Consider the following 13787-nt stretch of genomic DNA (forward strand, 5'->3'; position numbering starts at 1 on the left):
TATAAAGAACATTCTTCCCACTGGCCACCAATGTAAGGAGCACTCTTCCCACTGACCACAAATGTAAGGGGCATTCTTCCTAATGATCATTATTGTAAGAAGCATTCTTTCCACTGGCCACCAATATAAGGAGCATTCTTCCCACTGAACACCAATGTAAGGGACGTTCTTTCCACTGAACACCAATGTAAGGGACGTTCCTTCCACTGACCACCAATGTAAGGAGCATTTTTCCCACTGACCAGCAATATCAGGCACATTCTTCCCACTGAACACCAATGTAAGGGACGTTCTTTCCACTGACCACCAATGTAAGAAACATTCTTCCCAATGACCAATGTAAGGAACATTCTTACTATCAGCCACCAATTTAAGTGCATTATTCTCAAAGACCACCAATGTAGGAAGTATTCTTCCAAGTGGCTACCAATTTGGGGGTTTTCAGAGACCTGAAAACTATTTCAAGTGTTCCTCTGGGGTAAAAAGGTGGAGAAAAGCTGGTCTAGATATTCTTCCTGGGGGGGTCAGAAAAATTCAAAAATATTATAACTTGAGTCTCTTAACTAAACTTGGTTAATTGGGTCACACATTTCAGACCCGGTCACCTAACACCCCACCCAAGCTTATATTCCTCTCTAATCATCATGTCTTCTCTTTCCCCTTTCCCCTCCTGAATTTTTCTTCCTCTTTTCTTTTTCTTCTGTTCATTACCATACAAGGTTGTCAAATTGATTCATACAAGAGCGCCAAGTTCCCGAATATTCGACTGGTCGTATGGTCTCCCAGAGATCAACTTCAATAAACCACTATTAACATGTAGTGTTAGTGACTAATGTGTGGTGAGACTTTGGGGTTGATTTTTTAAAGGCAAATCCACTGTGCACTACAAATGTACTGCAAGTGCATGTGAAAGTGCACTTGGAAGTATAGTCTCTGTAGGTCAAAGGGGATGATATGAAATGAGGGGAAGCTTTGCTGATTTCTATCATCCAATCATGTGCAAGCCAAAATGCTGTTTTTTATTTCCCTTGCATGTCCCCCTCAGACCTACAACGACTGCACTTCCAAGTGCATTTCTAAGGGCACTTGCAGTGCACAATGGATTTGCCTTTAGTAAATAAACCCCAATGTGTCTTGGGGACCTTCCCAATCTCCAACTGGTTTATTACTTGAAGCTGATGATGACACCACTGTGCTTTTGCACGGGTCTGGACAAGGTGTTTATTGATGGAACATTTTTCTGGAATTACTTCTGTAGGGTAGGTTGCTAAAATGTATATAGTTAGCATAGTATTGTAGTGGTGTGCCCCTTTATTAAGATGCAGGTGCAAGTCCCTTTAACTCGATTCCCCACAATTCTCTGGGCTCCCAGCATCCCCTGAGTTCCAGGACACGCCCAGGGAGTATAAATGCCAGCTCCGCCCAGCTTCTTGTGCTCAGAGAGATCCTGCCTGATGGGACAGCAGTGACTGGGCAAGTGAGCTGTCCACAGGTGCTGGGTCCTTATCTGCCAAGTCTGGTGTGCGGGCCACCAGCAGTGAGCACAAGAGCACGCAGCATCTATCCAAGCCCCAGTCACTGGAGAGGACTCTGTTACAGTCCATGTGGAGAAGCTGTCCAAGCAGTGAGTTAGGCCTATCTACGGCCCCCGGAGCCTCCTGACCGAAGTCAGCATCAGCAGCGCCTGTGTGAAGTCTGTGCCAGCAGGAAATCCCCTCAGCTCACAGTCTGCTGAATGAACGATCTATCTCTTGGAACAAGTGAAAATCTTCAGTTCTTTATCCTATCAGTAAACTGAACTCAGAACACTCTGCTGCCATCTAGTGGCCATTACTAGAACTGCAATAGAATTGTTTTCACATGTTTTATGAATGTTTCTCCCTTCCTCATATTGCTGTTTTTTACTGCAAACCCCTGTTCACATGATCTCCTGTGTAATCTATGTTCCACATTGTTAAGTAAAGTAGAAATTGCACATCACCACTGGTCTAATCATTTGGCTGATACCGTTACATAACACTATGGTCTCCTGTTTAACAGGAACTAAGCTATAGCAGTTTTCCTGCTTAACAGGAAGGCTGAATTGGTGTAGTCAGAGAGTCCTGTGTGTTTTAACAAGTGGATCTTGAAGTGACTCATCTGTATCCAAGCAGTCTTGGAAACTGCTGGGTGGACAGGAGTGACTCATGCAGGTCAGTGGCATGAATATTGATGCCATCCCAGCCAATTGCAGGCATGGGCCCTAAGCATGCTGGGAAGGGGTATTTATATTCAGTGTGGAGACACAGAAAGTGGTCTTTGCCTGGAGAGGAGAGTCCAGTGAGTAGGGGGCGACTTGCCCTCCTCAGTGCCTGCTGCCATGGGCCTCAGGCTAAAGGCCTGGAGGCTGAAGAGCTGACCTATGTGTTCTGAAGAGCTGACTGAGGGGGAGTTGTCCCTGTGAACATCTGTCTGGGATCACTGGAGGGTGCTGCTGGAAGATTGGAAGAAGGCTACCATTTGGTCCAGAGGGATTGTGAGTACAGATTGTAAAGATCTAGGGACCTGTTCTTTTGTGGGCTACCCCTCTGTGCTAGGAAAGTAAGCTACTAGGTGCAGCAGAAATGGGATACTGGCTAGTGTCCTGAAGAGCAATAGTCTGTCTGTCTTATAGAAGAATTGCTCAAAAGTGCATGTTGCTGTCAATAGGAATTCCACAGTCAAGTTGAAGCAGTTGTCCTCCATGTAATTAGTTGAATCTGAAGTATCCCACTATCTATTCTTCACTATCCAAGTTCTCAAATAAAACATCAAAAACGACCAAAGCTCGTAGACTGATTATTCAAGAAACGAGCCTAAGTGTGTGCCTGACTGTGGAAAATACTGTGTGCCTGGCTGAAGAGGTAACGCAAGAGAGATAGAATTTCAAGCTGCTCCTACAGGGGTAGCGCTACACTTCCAAAATATTTATTTTTACAAGGAAACTGTATCATGTTTGCATGATGCCAAACATACTGAAAATGTGGATTTTTTTATAGGATTACAGAAATGTTGAAAGACCAAAGTTCCTCCTTTCAGTGTCTCTGATCTTGGAGCAAACTGATGCTATATAAATCTTGGCACTATATAAATTCTGTATAATTATAATAATAGTAACGGTTTTCCAGCCTGTTTTGAGTAGAGTGGATGTTTCTTGCTGTTGTCAGGACAACTCCTAGTTCCCGGTCACATTCCGATATGTTTGTATTGTGATATAATTGTCATACCACTCTTGTGATACTATGCCAAGGGTTATCATAACACTGAATGGTACACTGCATTTTATTTTTATAACATAATAAGTCGACTTTTTTCCCCTGACTCCGATCCTGACTGCAGACCACTTCTGCTGCGCTTAAAGCAGACCTCCCATGACAAACAAAAGGTTGGCTTTTTTGCCAGACCCCCTGCACCCTCAACACAATCCACAAGTCCAGGCTTCCTATGTTTTCCATAGCAAAGTCCTGGCTCCCCACAAGTCCAGGCTTCCTATGCTTTCCATAGCAAAGTCCTGGCTCCCCACAAGTCCAGGCTTCCTATGCTTTCCATAACAAAGTCCTGGCTCCCCACAAGTCCAGGCTTCCTATGCTTTCCATAGCAAAGTCCTGGCTCCCCCGGCTTCCAATGAGCAAAGTCATGATTCTCTAGGCTTCTGATACTGTATATATATATATATATATATATTGAAAGGATTGAAAGTTTGGGCACCCCAGGTAAAAATTTGTATTAATGTGCATAAAGAAGCCAAGGAAAGATGGAAAAATCTCCAAAAGGCATCAAATTACAGATTAGACATTCTTATAATATGTCAACAAAAGTTAGATTTTATTTCCATCATTTACACTTTCAAAATTACAGGAAAAAAAAAAATGGCGTCTGCAAAAGTTTGGGCACCCTGCAGAATTTATAGCATGCACTGCCCCCTTTGCAAGGCTGAGACCTGCCAGTGTCATGGATTGTTCTCAATCATCGTCTAGGAAGACCAGGTGATGTCAATCTCAAAGGTTTTAAATGCCCAGATTCATCTGACCTTGCCCCAACAATCAGCACCATGGGATCTTCTAAGCAGTTGTCTAGAAAACTGAAACTGAAAATAGTTGACGCTCACAAAGCTGGAGAAGGCTATAAGAAGATAGCAAAGCGTTTTCAGATGTCAATATCCTCTGTTCGGAATGTAATTAAGAAATGGCAGTCATCAGGAACAGTGGAAGTTAAAGCAAGATCTGGAAGACCAAGAAAAATATAAGACAGAACAGCTCGCAGGATTGTGAGAAAAAAAAATTCAAAATCCACGTTTGACTGCACGATCCCTCAGAAAGATCTGGCAGACACTGGAGTTGTGGTACACTATTCCACTATAAAGAGATACTTGTACAAATATGGTCTTCATGGAAGAGTCATCAGAAGAAAACCTCTTCTACGTCCTCACCACAAAAATCAGCGTTTGAACTTTGCAAATGAACATATAGACAAGCCTGATGCATTTTGGAAACAAGTTCTGTGGACCGATGAGGTTAAAATTGAACTTTTTGGCCGGGATGAGCAAAGGTTCGTTTGGAGAAGAAGGGGCACAGAATTTAATGAAAAGAACCTCTGTCCAACTGTTAAGCATGGGGGTGGATCAATCATGCTTTGGGGTTGTATTGCAGCCAGTGGCACAGGGAACATCTCACGAGTAGAAGGAAAAATGGATTCAATAAAACTTCAGCAAATTTTGGATGGTAACTTGATGCCATCTGTGAAAAAGCTGAAGTTAAAGAGAGGGTGGCTTCTACAAATGGATAATGATCCTAAACACACCTTGAAATCCACGGGGGATTACATCAGGAGGCGTAAACTGTAACTTTGCCATGGCCTTCACAATCTCCTGACCTCAACATAATTGAAAATCTATGGATAGACCTTAAAAGAGCAGTGCGTGACAGACAGCCCAAAAATCTCAAAGAACTGGAAGAATTTTGTAAGGAAGAATGGGCAAAGATACCTCAAACAAGAATTGAAAGACTCTTGGCTGGCTACAAAAAGCTGTGATACTTGCCAAAGGGGGCAGTACAAGATATTAACTCTGCAGGGTGCCCAAACTTTTGCAGACGCCATTTTTTTTTGTTTTCTGTTATTTTGAAAGTGTAAATGATGGAAATAAAATCTAACTTTTGTTGACATATTATAAGAATGTCTAATCTGTAATTTGATGCCTTTTGGAGATTTTTCCATCTTTCCTTGGCTTCTTTATGCACATTAATACAAATTTTTACCTGGGGTGCCCAAACTTTCGATCCCCACTGTATACACACAGTAAAACCTGGGTTTGAGAGTAAATTGGCCTGAGAGCGTTTTGCAAGACAGGCAAAATTTGTTTTATAAACAAGCGATGCCTTGATATACAAGTAGCGTCACGTCATAATTGAGTATAAAAGAGAAGAGAGGCGCCTCTAAGTGTAGCAATATGGTTACATTTAACCACTTCTGGACCCGAAGATTTTCCCCCTTAATCTCCCTGGCGGTATGATTCTTTCCGATTTTAGATGCTGAAAGCGGTACCATTATTTTGCATGTAATTCTAAGAATGAGCAGCCCAAACCAACTATTTACATATGATTTTTTTTTACTGTGTGTTCTTCTTTATAACATCTCGGGTATGATAAAGTTTGAAACACAAAATCATAAATTATAATATAATAAATAACTATAAATAAGTTAAAGTATGTATCAGGGTTAAATGTGTCCCTAGGGGGTGTTTTCTAACTGTGTGGGGGATGGATTTATGGAATGAACACAGGGACCTGTGTTCCTAAATAGGAGGAAAACAGGAGCCCTGTGTTAATTGCTGACAGAGCAGCGGTCTGCCGCGTTTACAACAGCAGACCACCATTCTGTCTCCACAGGGAGCGATTGCAGGTCCCGGCGGCAATCCCGGCCGCCGAACCCACAGATCAGCTTCCCCTGTGGCAAATGGGCTCGTGCAGGCCCGGGACAAGGGGTGGGCAAGAGGGGAGGCTGCCCTGGGCTCTGTAGTACCATGTGAGGTGGGGGGGCACCACATGGTGGGTGGGGGAGGGGATTTGTGTTGGGAGGAGGGATTTGGGGAGCAGCAGGGGATATGAACTGTTCTGGGGGGGGGATTTGGGGGGGCGTGCTGGGAGTGGTGATTTGAGGGGATTTGTGTTGGGAGGGGGGGGTGGGGAAGAAGATTTGTTCTAGGAGGGGGAATTTTGGGGGGTTTGTGCTAGAAAAGGTAATATGGTGGGGGGGGGGGGAGATGGTGCTATGAGAGGAATTTTCTTTTTTTTCTTGGGGGGGCGGGGGGTGGGGGGGTTGTGCTAGCAGGGATGATTAGGGGTATTAGTGCTAGGAGGGAAAATTTAGGGGGGGGGGGGGTTATGCTAAGATGGGGGATTGGGGAGAATTTGTGCTGAGAGGGGGGAATTTATTTTTGGGGGGTGGCTGTGTGCTGAGGTTAGGTTATATGAGGATCTGAGCGGGGGGGGGGGGGGTCAAAGATTTGTGCTGGATTTCAGTAGGAGGTGGATAAGTACTGGGAGGAGGGGGAATTTATGCTTAGGGGTAAGCCTGCAGATTAGTGCTTAATTCTTTTGGGGGGAGGGGATTTTGCTGACACATAATGCTCATACATCTTGGGGGGGGGGGGGGGTGCAATTTGGCATGTTCGCCTTGGGCTCTAGGGGACCTTGTCCCAGCACTGGCCGTGCGCACGTGTCTCCGGCGCCCCTACTCATGGTCCCGCGAAGCGACGTGTGGTTCTTTTTTCAGATTTGTGTGCAGTTCTGTCTGGACAGAGAAGATTGTACGGTTTGATTGGAACACGTGTGGTCAGTTTTGGTCTCCTAAGCCTTTAATATGTGAAGCAGTGAGGCATTATCTAGAAGTCTCACTCCCATAGGTACTCACGCTCCCAGCTTCTCCTTGATGTTGTACACCATATTAATGTCTTCAGTTTTCTTCTTTCCATTCTTCCCAAGAGGCATGGCTTCAGCTCTGTGTTACGGATTACCTGGAGAAGAAACATGACAAAGAAACCCATTACATCTGGACCGTGAGCCCTTAAATATTGCCCAGCCTTGGGCAGCCCTAAAATCCCCAACTACTTCATGTGCACCAAATACCCCTGCAAACCCGGATATTACTTTGTAAAAGTAGCAGTGACATCATCACTGTGCTGTAGAAAGCCTGTGCAGGCTGTGGGAGGGGCCCAGCAGGAAACTACAGGAGGGGGCGGAGACATGACCAGTCATACTGCACAAGGAGAGAGCAGCAGTGAGCGGTCTTTATTACAGGAAGGAGAAATTTCACACTGGATTACTGCACAGATCTGGAAGAAATACACAAAGCAAACCGAGATTCAGGGAAGAATATACGGGACTCTTGTGTTTGCTTATCCTGGAGTGCAGCTTTAACAAACGTCAGTACCTAAAATTGTCTACAGAAAACTCTTTTTTTAATTATTCTTTTTTTATTTAACTTTATTGCTACCACAAGGGGGGGCGTTTATATGTGATAGGACACTGTAATGACAGGTTCTTTTTCTTATGACATCATCAAACTATTAGACCCCTGATGTCTTCTGCTGCAGCTAATGGAGCACATGTTGCTAAAAGGATAGGCATTTAATATTATAAAAAATATGAATATATTTTATGTATTAATATTAAAATATTAATATAACATATTTCTATAAGCATATAATAATAATAAAATATTATTCTATTTTATTTATTATATAAGCATTTAAATATAATTTTTTTTCTTATATAAGCATATGATATTAAAGCATTTGTTACCCCAACATATGTTTCTGAGATGTGCCTGATGTACTGTACAATGTAAAAAGTCTCCTGTTCTCTTTGTATTGCTTTGTTTGTGTGAAATCCCTGGTGTTCTTGCTAGTCCCTCTGCTTTGCTATTAAAACTGACCACGCTAAGCAGGAGAGCATACCGTGGTCAGATCTCTAGGTATGCTGGGAACTCAGCCTGTTCTTCAATGATCAGACTTGCCCTGACACGCCCCACCTGCACAGCCCTTTACTGTGAAGACCAGAGTGCTGCTGTTTCTCCTCCCCCAGCTCTTATGCAGCTGAGAACAGAGGGAATGTGATCTCCTATAAGAGAGGGGAAAAATATATTTATATATATTTTTTTATATCCATACACAGATATTTTGCCTTTTTTTCTATTTTAAACTGAATGGGTTGTTTTACAAGGTGATCACTTACAATCATTTTAATATAAAATAATTAATGCATTTTTTTTTTATTATTATTGAAATATTATAAAATATTTCTAGAAAGCATATAATAATATAAAATATAAATAATTGTATTTATAAAATAAGCATTTAATATGTATTTATTATATAGGCATTTCATATTAATATAAAATAATATTAATTTATTTTATTTAATAATATTAAAACATTAATATAAAATATTTCTATAAGCATACAATAATAATATAAGATATTATTAATCTGTTTTATTTATTATATAAGCATTTAAGATGAATGTATTATATAAGCATATGATATTAATATAAGAAAATATGAATGTATATTATTTATTATTTTTAAAATATTAATATAAAATGATACTATACAATTTTTTACATTAATATAAAATAATTCTATAAACATATGATATTAATATACAATAATATGAATATATTTTATTATATCAGCGTTTAATATCAATCGATTATATAGGCATTTCATATTAATTATTATGAATATAATTTATTGAATAATATTAAAATATATCTTACTTGGCTAAAAAAAATGGAAACAAATTAAATATATTTTTACGTATTTTTACTCCAAAATTGAAGAAAGAAAATTAACTTAAAAAAACTAAACAATCCCTAAAAAAACGCTGTTCTTGCATTCAGCCATTAAGGTTGAGTGGCCCAAATATTCAAACATGGGTGGCAGAGTTTTTATGCGTATACAGAGCCTGAGACACTTAATAACGAGGCCAACACTTCACATCTCCATGAACAATAAAAAAAGGTTTGTCTTTAGATGCACCAAGGCTAGAATTACTCTTGTGATTGGGGAAGTGTCAGGTAAAAACACATAAGCTGCATTTTTTACCGTGCTTTTACTGCCCTGGCCCCCCAACTGTTCCCCATTAAGCTACAAAGGCAGCAGGTTTGGGGTTCACGCATTCAAAAAGGATCCCCTTTCTATTAAAAAGGTTGCATTTGCCTGCCAAACAAGACCTATTGAACTGCATGGGGCCATGCTGAAAGCGTCCTGCAATACACAGTTGCAGCCTGGTGGTGTGAGATTTATGGGGGGAAAAGAAGCAGTAAGGAGTTAACATAAGCCCTCCTCACTACCTGCCAAATGCCTGCTAAAGAAAGCGAGATTCAAGAAGTTCCTTTGTTGAGATGTTGAGGTCAGAGGCGTAACTAGAACCTTCAGGGCCCTGATGCAAGAAACCATGAAGGGCCCCCCAGACCCCTGGCCGGGGCCCTTACCTTCAAGCCCAGGGCTCTTCCCACTAATCCTGGGGCTCTTTACACTCGTTGCATGGCCTTTTATTACGGTCCCGCAGCAGGATTCTTTCACAAGTTCTGCAGTGGGCCCCCTTCCTGCAATCTTGTGGGCCCACTTCCTGCAATCTTGGGGCTTCCCCACAGTGGTGCAATGCCAGGGTCCGGTCGCAAGTGTGACCTTTGCGATCCTGGAAGTTCACCCACTGGTTTGCTACCGGGCCCCCTGGAGCATGGGGCCCGGTAGCGATTGCAACCCCTGCAACCCCTGCAACCCCTGTAGTTACGCCCCTGGTTGAGGTTAATTTACTTAAGGAGTCAAGAATCTTGAAATAATAAGTTGTGTGATTATTCCCTTCAACTATCAGCTGATATAAAAAGCAAATTCGGGTTTCCTTATTTCATCTGCATGTGATTGGAGAATTGAATATTTGTACAATTTATTGGGTAAAGGTTTTCGGCTTCTTTAGTGAATGATCCCTATTGCCTCCATTACTGCTGTTTCCTATAATGATAAATCATGTAGGCTGCTCTTATAGAGACATGGACAGGGGCGATCTTCACACCTGCAGACATGTAGTGACTCTGACAGCTGTCATGGGCTGCGAGCGGACCTCATTCATCTCTATGATATATGGATGTTCCTGAAGGACACTGCATGTATGAGAGCACATGTCTGCATGGCGCTGGATAACAAGTGCATGCACTCTTATAGGAGCTAGCAAAAATGTGTCCATTCCAGACCAGGCAAGGTTGGGGTGGTTTAAGCATGGGGGGCAGCAAGGGGTTTGCAACACAGGGGCCGTGGTGAGAGCAGGGGGGAGAATAGGGACATTGGGTGTAAGGGGGGGGGGGTGCTTTCAGTGGAGATAGAGTAACTGTTGTGGGAGGGTTGGCAAGAGAGAGGGTACAGGTGCAGTAGCGAGGGGGGGTGCATAGCTGTGAAAGTGAGAAGAGGGGGCATGCAGTCTTGACTGGGGTACTTTGTGCTGCCAATAGGTGAGAAATGGGTGGTAGTAGTGAAAGTGCATTGGTAAGAGGAGGGATAAAGGTGCAATGGTGCGAAGGGGATGCTGAGAGCATAAATGGGCATAGAGACACAGTGTGGGGTGGGGAGGCATAGAGTGAGGGCAGTGGGAAGCATGTACAAGGGCAGTTGTTGGAAGTGAGGATCCGAATAAAATATAGAGAGCAGTGGTGGGGTGCAGGTGTGGTGTTGAACTGGGGGGCATGCAGGTGAGGTGTTTAGGAGACAGGGTGATGGGGTGGATTATGTGGATAAAATAGGGTTAGAAGTGGGGCAATAGGGCGGTCTGCATGTACAATGGTGGGAGTGGAGGCGGGCTATGTGTGTGCGGGGACTGGGTGAAAGCTGGGGAGGGGGGGGGGTTATACAGGTGCAACGTTGAAAGCTGGGGAGGGCGCATGCAAACCCGGGGTAGGTTGGGCACAGGCCCAGTGGTAAGGGAAGGGCATCATGAAGGTGCATTGATGATAGCGGGGTAAATTGTTGAGAGTGCAGCAGTGGATTGAGTGACAATGGTTTGGGGGGGGGCGGGGTAGCTGGCTGATATTACAGGAGTGGAGGTTGGGTGATGGTGGGGAGGGGATGCTAGCAGACATTGCAGGAGAGGAAATTAAAAAAGAGAGGGAGGTTTGTCTGTGTGTGCTAACAAAAGGGGACTGCTGGGGTGGTGCACGAGGGGAGGTTAGTTGGAAATGCAGCGGAGAGCTGGCTTACATTGCCAGAGGCAGGGTTGGGTGTTCATTGTGGGGGGTTGGTCAACATTTTAGGATTGGGGTTAAAAGAAAAAAACGGGGTTGCAAGAGTGGTACAGTAAGAAGGTTTAGTGGAGAGTGTAGAAGGGAGCTGCATAAGAGTGTTGGAGGTGTTGGTTGATGGGGGGTGGGGTTAGCTGACATTGCAAGAGGGGGAGGGGTGTGTGACAGTAGGGGGGCTGGCTGACATGGGGAATGTTGTCAGACCACCTAAGAGCTTCTCTTCTGTTTTATCCATCTTCTCCTCTGCCTGTTCTCCCTGAGCCCTGACTATACTGTACAATATCAGTAGGGGGATGGTGTGCACAGCAGTCAGAGGGATGTCACTACCTCTTAATGCTTCTAAGCTCTGTAATGTGACAAGTCAGTGTGGCCAGACTTTACAGAACAGCAGCAGTGGGGCTCAGGAACAGGCTGGTGAAAGGTTCAGGAGCAGGCTGGCGTGAGCTTCAGGAACAGGCGGGTGCGAGGTTTAGAAGCAGGCTGGTGCGAGGTTCAGAAGCAGACTGGTGCAAGGTTTAGAAGCAGGCTGGTGCGAGCTTTAGGAGCAGACTGGTGCGAGTTTCAGGAACAGGCTGGTGCGAGGTTTAGAAGCAGACTGGTGCGAGTTTCAGGAACAGGCTGGTGTGAGGTTTAGAAGCAGACTGGTGCGAGTTTCAGGAACAGGCTGGTGCAAAGTTCAGGAGCCGCCTGGTGCAAAGTTCAGGAGCCGGCTGGTGCAAGGTTTAGAAGCAGGCTGGTGCGAGTTTCAGGAACAGGCTGGTGCGAGGTTTAGAAGCAGACTGGTGCGAGTTTCAGGAACAGGCTGGTGCGAGGTTTAGAAGCAGACTGGTGCGAGTTTCAGGAACAGGCTGGTGCGAGGTTTAGAAGCAGACTGGTGCGAGTTTCAGGAACAGGCTGGTGCAAGTTTCAGGAACAGGCGGGTGCGAGTTTCAGGAACAGGCGGGTGCGAGTTTCAGGAACAGGCGGGTGCGAGTTTCAGGAACAGGTTGGTGTGAGGTTTAGAAGCAGGCTGGTGCGAGGTTTAGAAGCAGGCTGGTGCAAAGTTCAGGTGCCGGCTGGTGAAAAGTTCAGGAGCCGGCTGGGGCAAAGTTCAGGAGCCGGCTGGTGCAAAGTTCAGGAGCCGGCTTGTGCGAGGTTCAGGAGCAGGCTTGCAAGGTTCAGGAGCAGGCTGGTACAAGGCTTAGAAGCAGGCTGGTGCAAGGTTCAGGAGCAGGCTGGTGCGAGGTTCAGAAGCAGGCTGGTGCAAGGTTCAGGAGCAGGCTAGCGCGAGTTTCAGGAACAGGTGGGTGCGAGGTTTAGAAGCAGGCTGGTTCGAGCTTTAGGATCAGGCTGGTGCGAGGTTTAGAAGCAGACTGGTGCGAGTTTCAGGATCAGGCTGGTGCGAGGTGTAGAAACAGGCTTGTCCAAGCTTCAGGAACAGGCGGGTGCGAGGTTTAGAAGCAGGCTGGTGCGAGGTTCTGGATCAGGCTGGTGCAAAGTTAAGGAGCAGGCTGGTGCAAAGTTCAGGAGTCGGCTGGTGCAAAGTTCAGGAGTCGGCTGGTGCAAAGTTCAGGAGCAGGCTGGTGCGAGGTTCAGGAGCAGGCTTGCAAGGTTCAGGAGCAGGCTGGTACGAGGTTTAGAAGCAGGCTGGTACGAGGTTTAGAAGCAGGCTGGTGCGAGGTTCAGGAGCAGGCTGGTGCGAGGTTCAGGAGCAGGCTGGTGCAAAGTTCAGGAGCAGGCTGGTGCGAGGTTCAGGAGCAGGCTGGTGCAAAGTTCAGGAGCAGGCTGGCGCGAGGTTCAGGAGCAGGCTGGTGCGAGGTTCAGGAGCAGGCTGGTGCGAGGTTCAGGAGCAGGCTGGTGCGAGGTTCAGGAGCAGGCTGGTGCGAGGTTCAGGAGCAGGCTGGTGCAAGGTTCAGGAGCAGGCTTGCAAGGTTCAGGAACAGGCTGGTACGAGGTTCAGGAACAGGCAGGTGCAGGAGCAAACTGGTGCAGGGCTCAGGGGCAGGTTGGTGCGGGGCTCAGGGGCAGGCTGGCTGGTGCGGGGCTCAGGGGCAGGCTGGTGTGGGGCTCAGGAGAAGGTTGGTTCTTCTGCGCTCTTTTACCTCTCCTCCTAGTACAGCATTTCTGAGGACTGGAAGGGGCAGAGTGAGGATCCCGGGGGGGAGCTACAGGGGGCAGGTGGAAGCAGAAACACAGGCACGTCTGATTGGAAGGGTGACTTATCTGGTTGCACTAGAATTTTCTTACAATATGATTGGTTAGTAGAGAAAGTGGTGGGAAGTGGAAGGAGGAGGAGAAATTTCTCCTGGAAGCCGAATCCTGCAGAGGCTTTATCCTCAATGGGATTCAAACAAAACTCTAGCTTAGCTTTTATGATATTTAGGATTAATACATAAGTTAGAAAAACAGAGAAGCTTCCCAAAACTGTATGTGTATTGTCAGACTAGTCCCACTGAGATCCCTGCTCTCTGAATCTTATACAAAAATAAAACCGCTGGTCC

The 13787-nt window shown here is 45.2% G+C and overlaps 1 protein-coding gene across 1 annotated transcript in view; it reads right to left on the reverse strand.

The window, feature by feature from the left end:
* The window catches only part of PNCK (pregnancy up-regulated nonubiquitous CaM kinase), a 161716-nt gene that overhangs the window by 117082 nt on the left and 30847 nt on the right, over positions 1-13787 (reverse strand). Inside the window, exon 2 of the mRNA XM_082264521.1 lies at positions 6928-7030. Within this exon, the coding sequence (XP_082120647.1) occupies positions 6928-7004 (77 nt within the window). The 5' untranslated portion in view covers positions 7005-7030. The remainder of the gene's footprint in view (positions 1-6927; positions 7031-13787) is intronic.

The sequence above is a fragment of the Pelophylax lessonae genome (genome assembly GCF_965119305.1).
Source record: "Pelophylax lessonae genome assembly, chromosome: 7".
In the NCBI taxonomy this organism is placed as follows: Eukaryota; Metazoa; Chordata; class Amphibia; order Anura; family Ranidae; genus Pelophylax; species Pelophylax lessonae.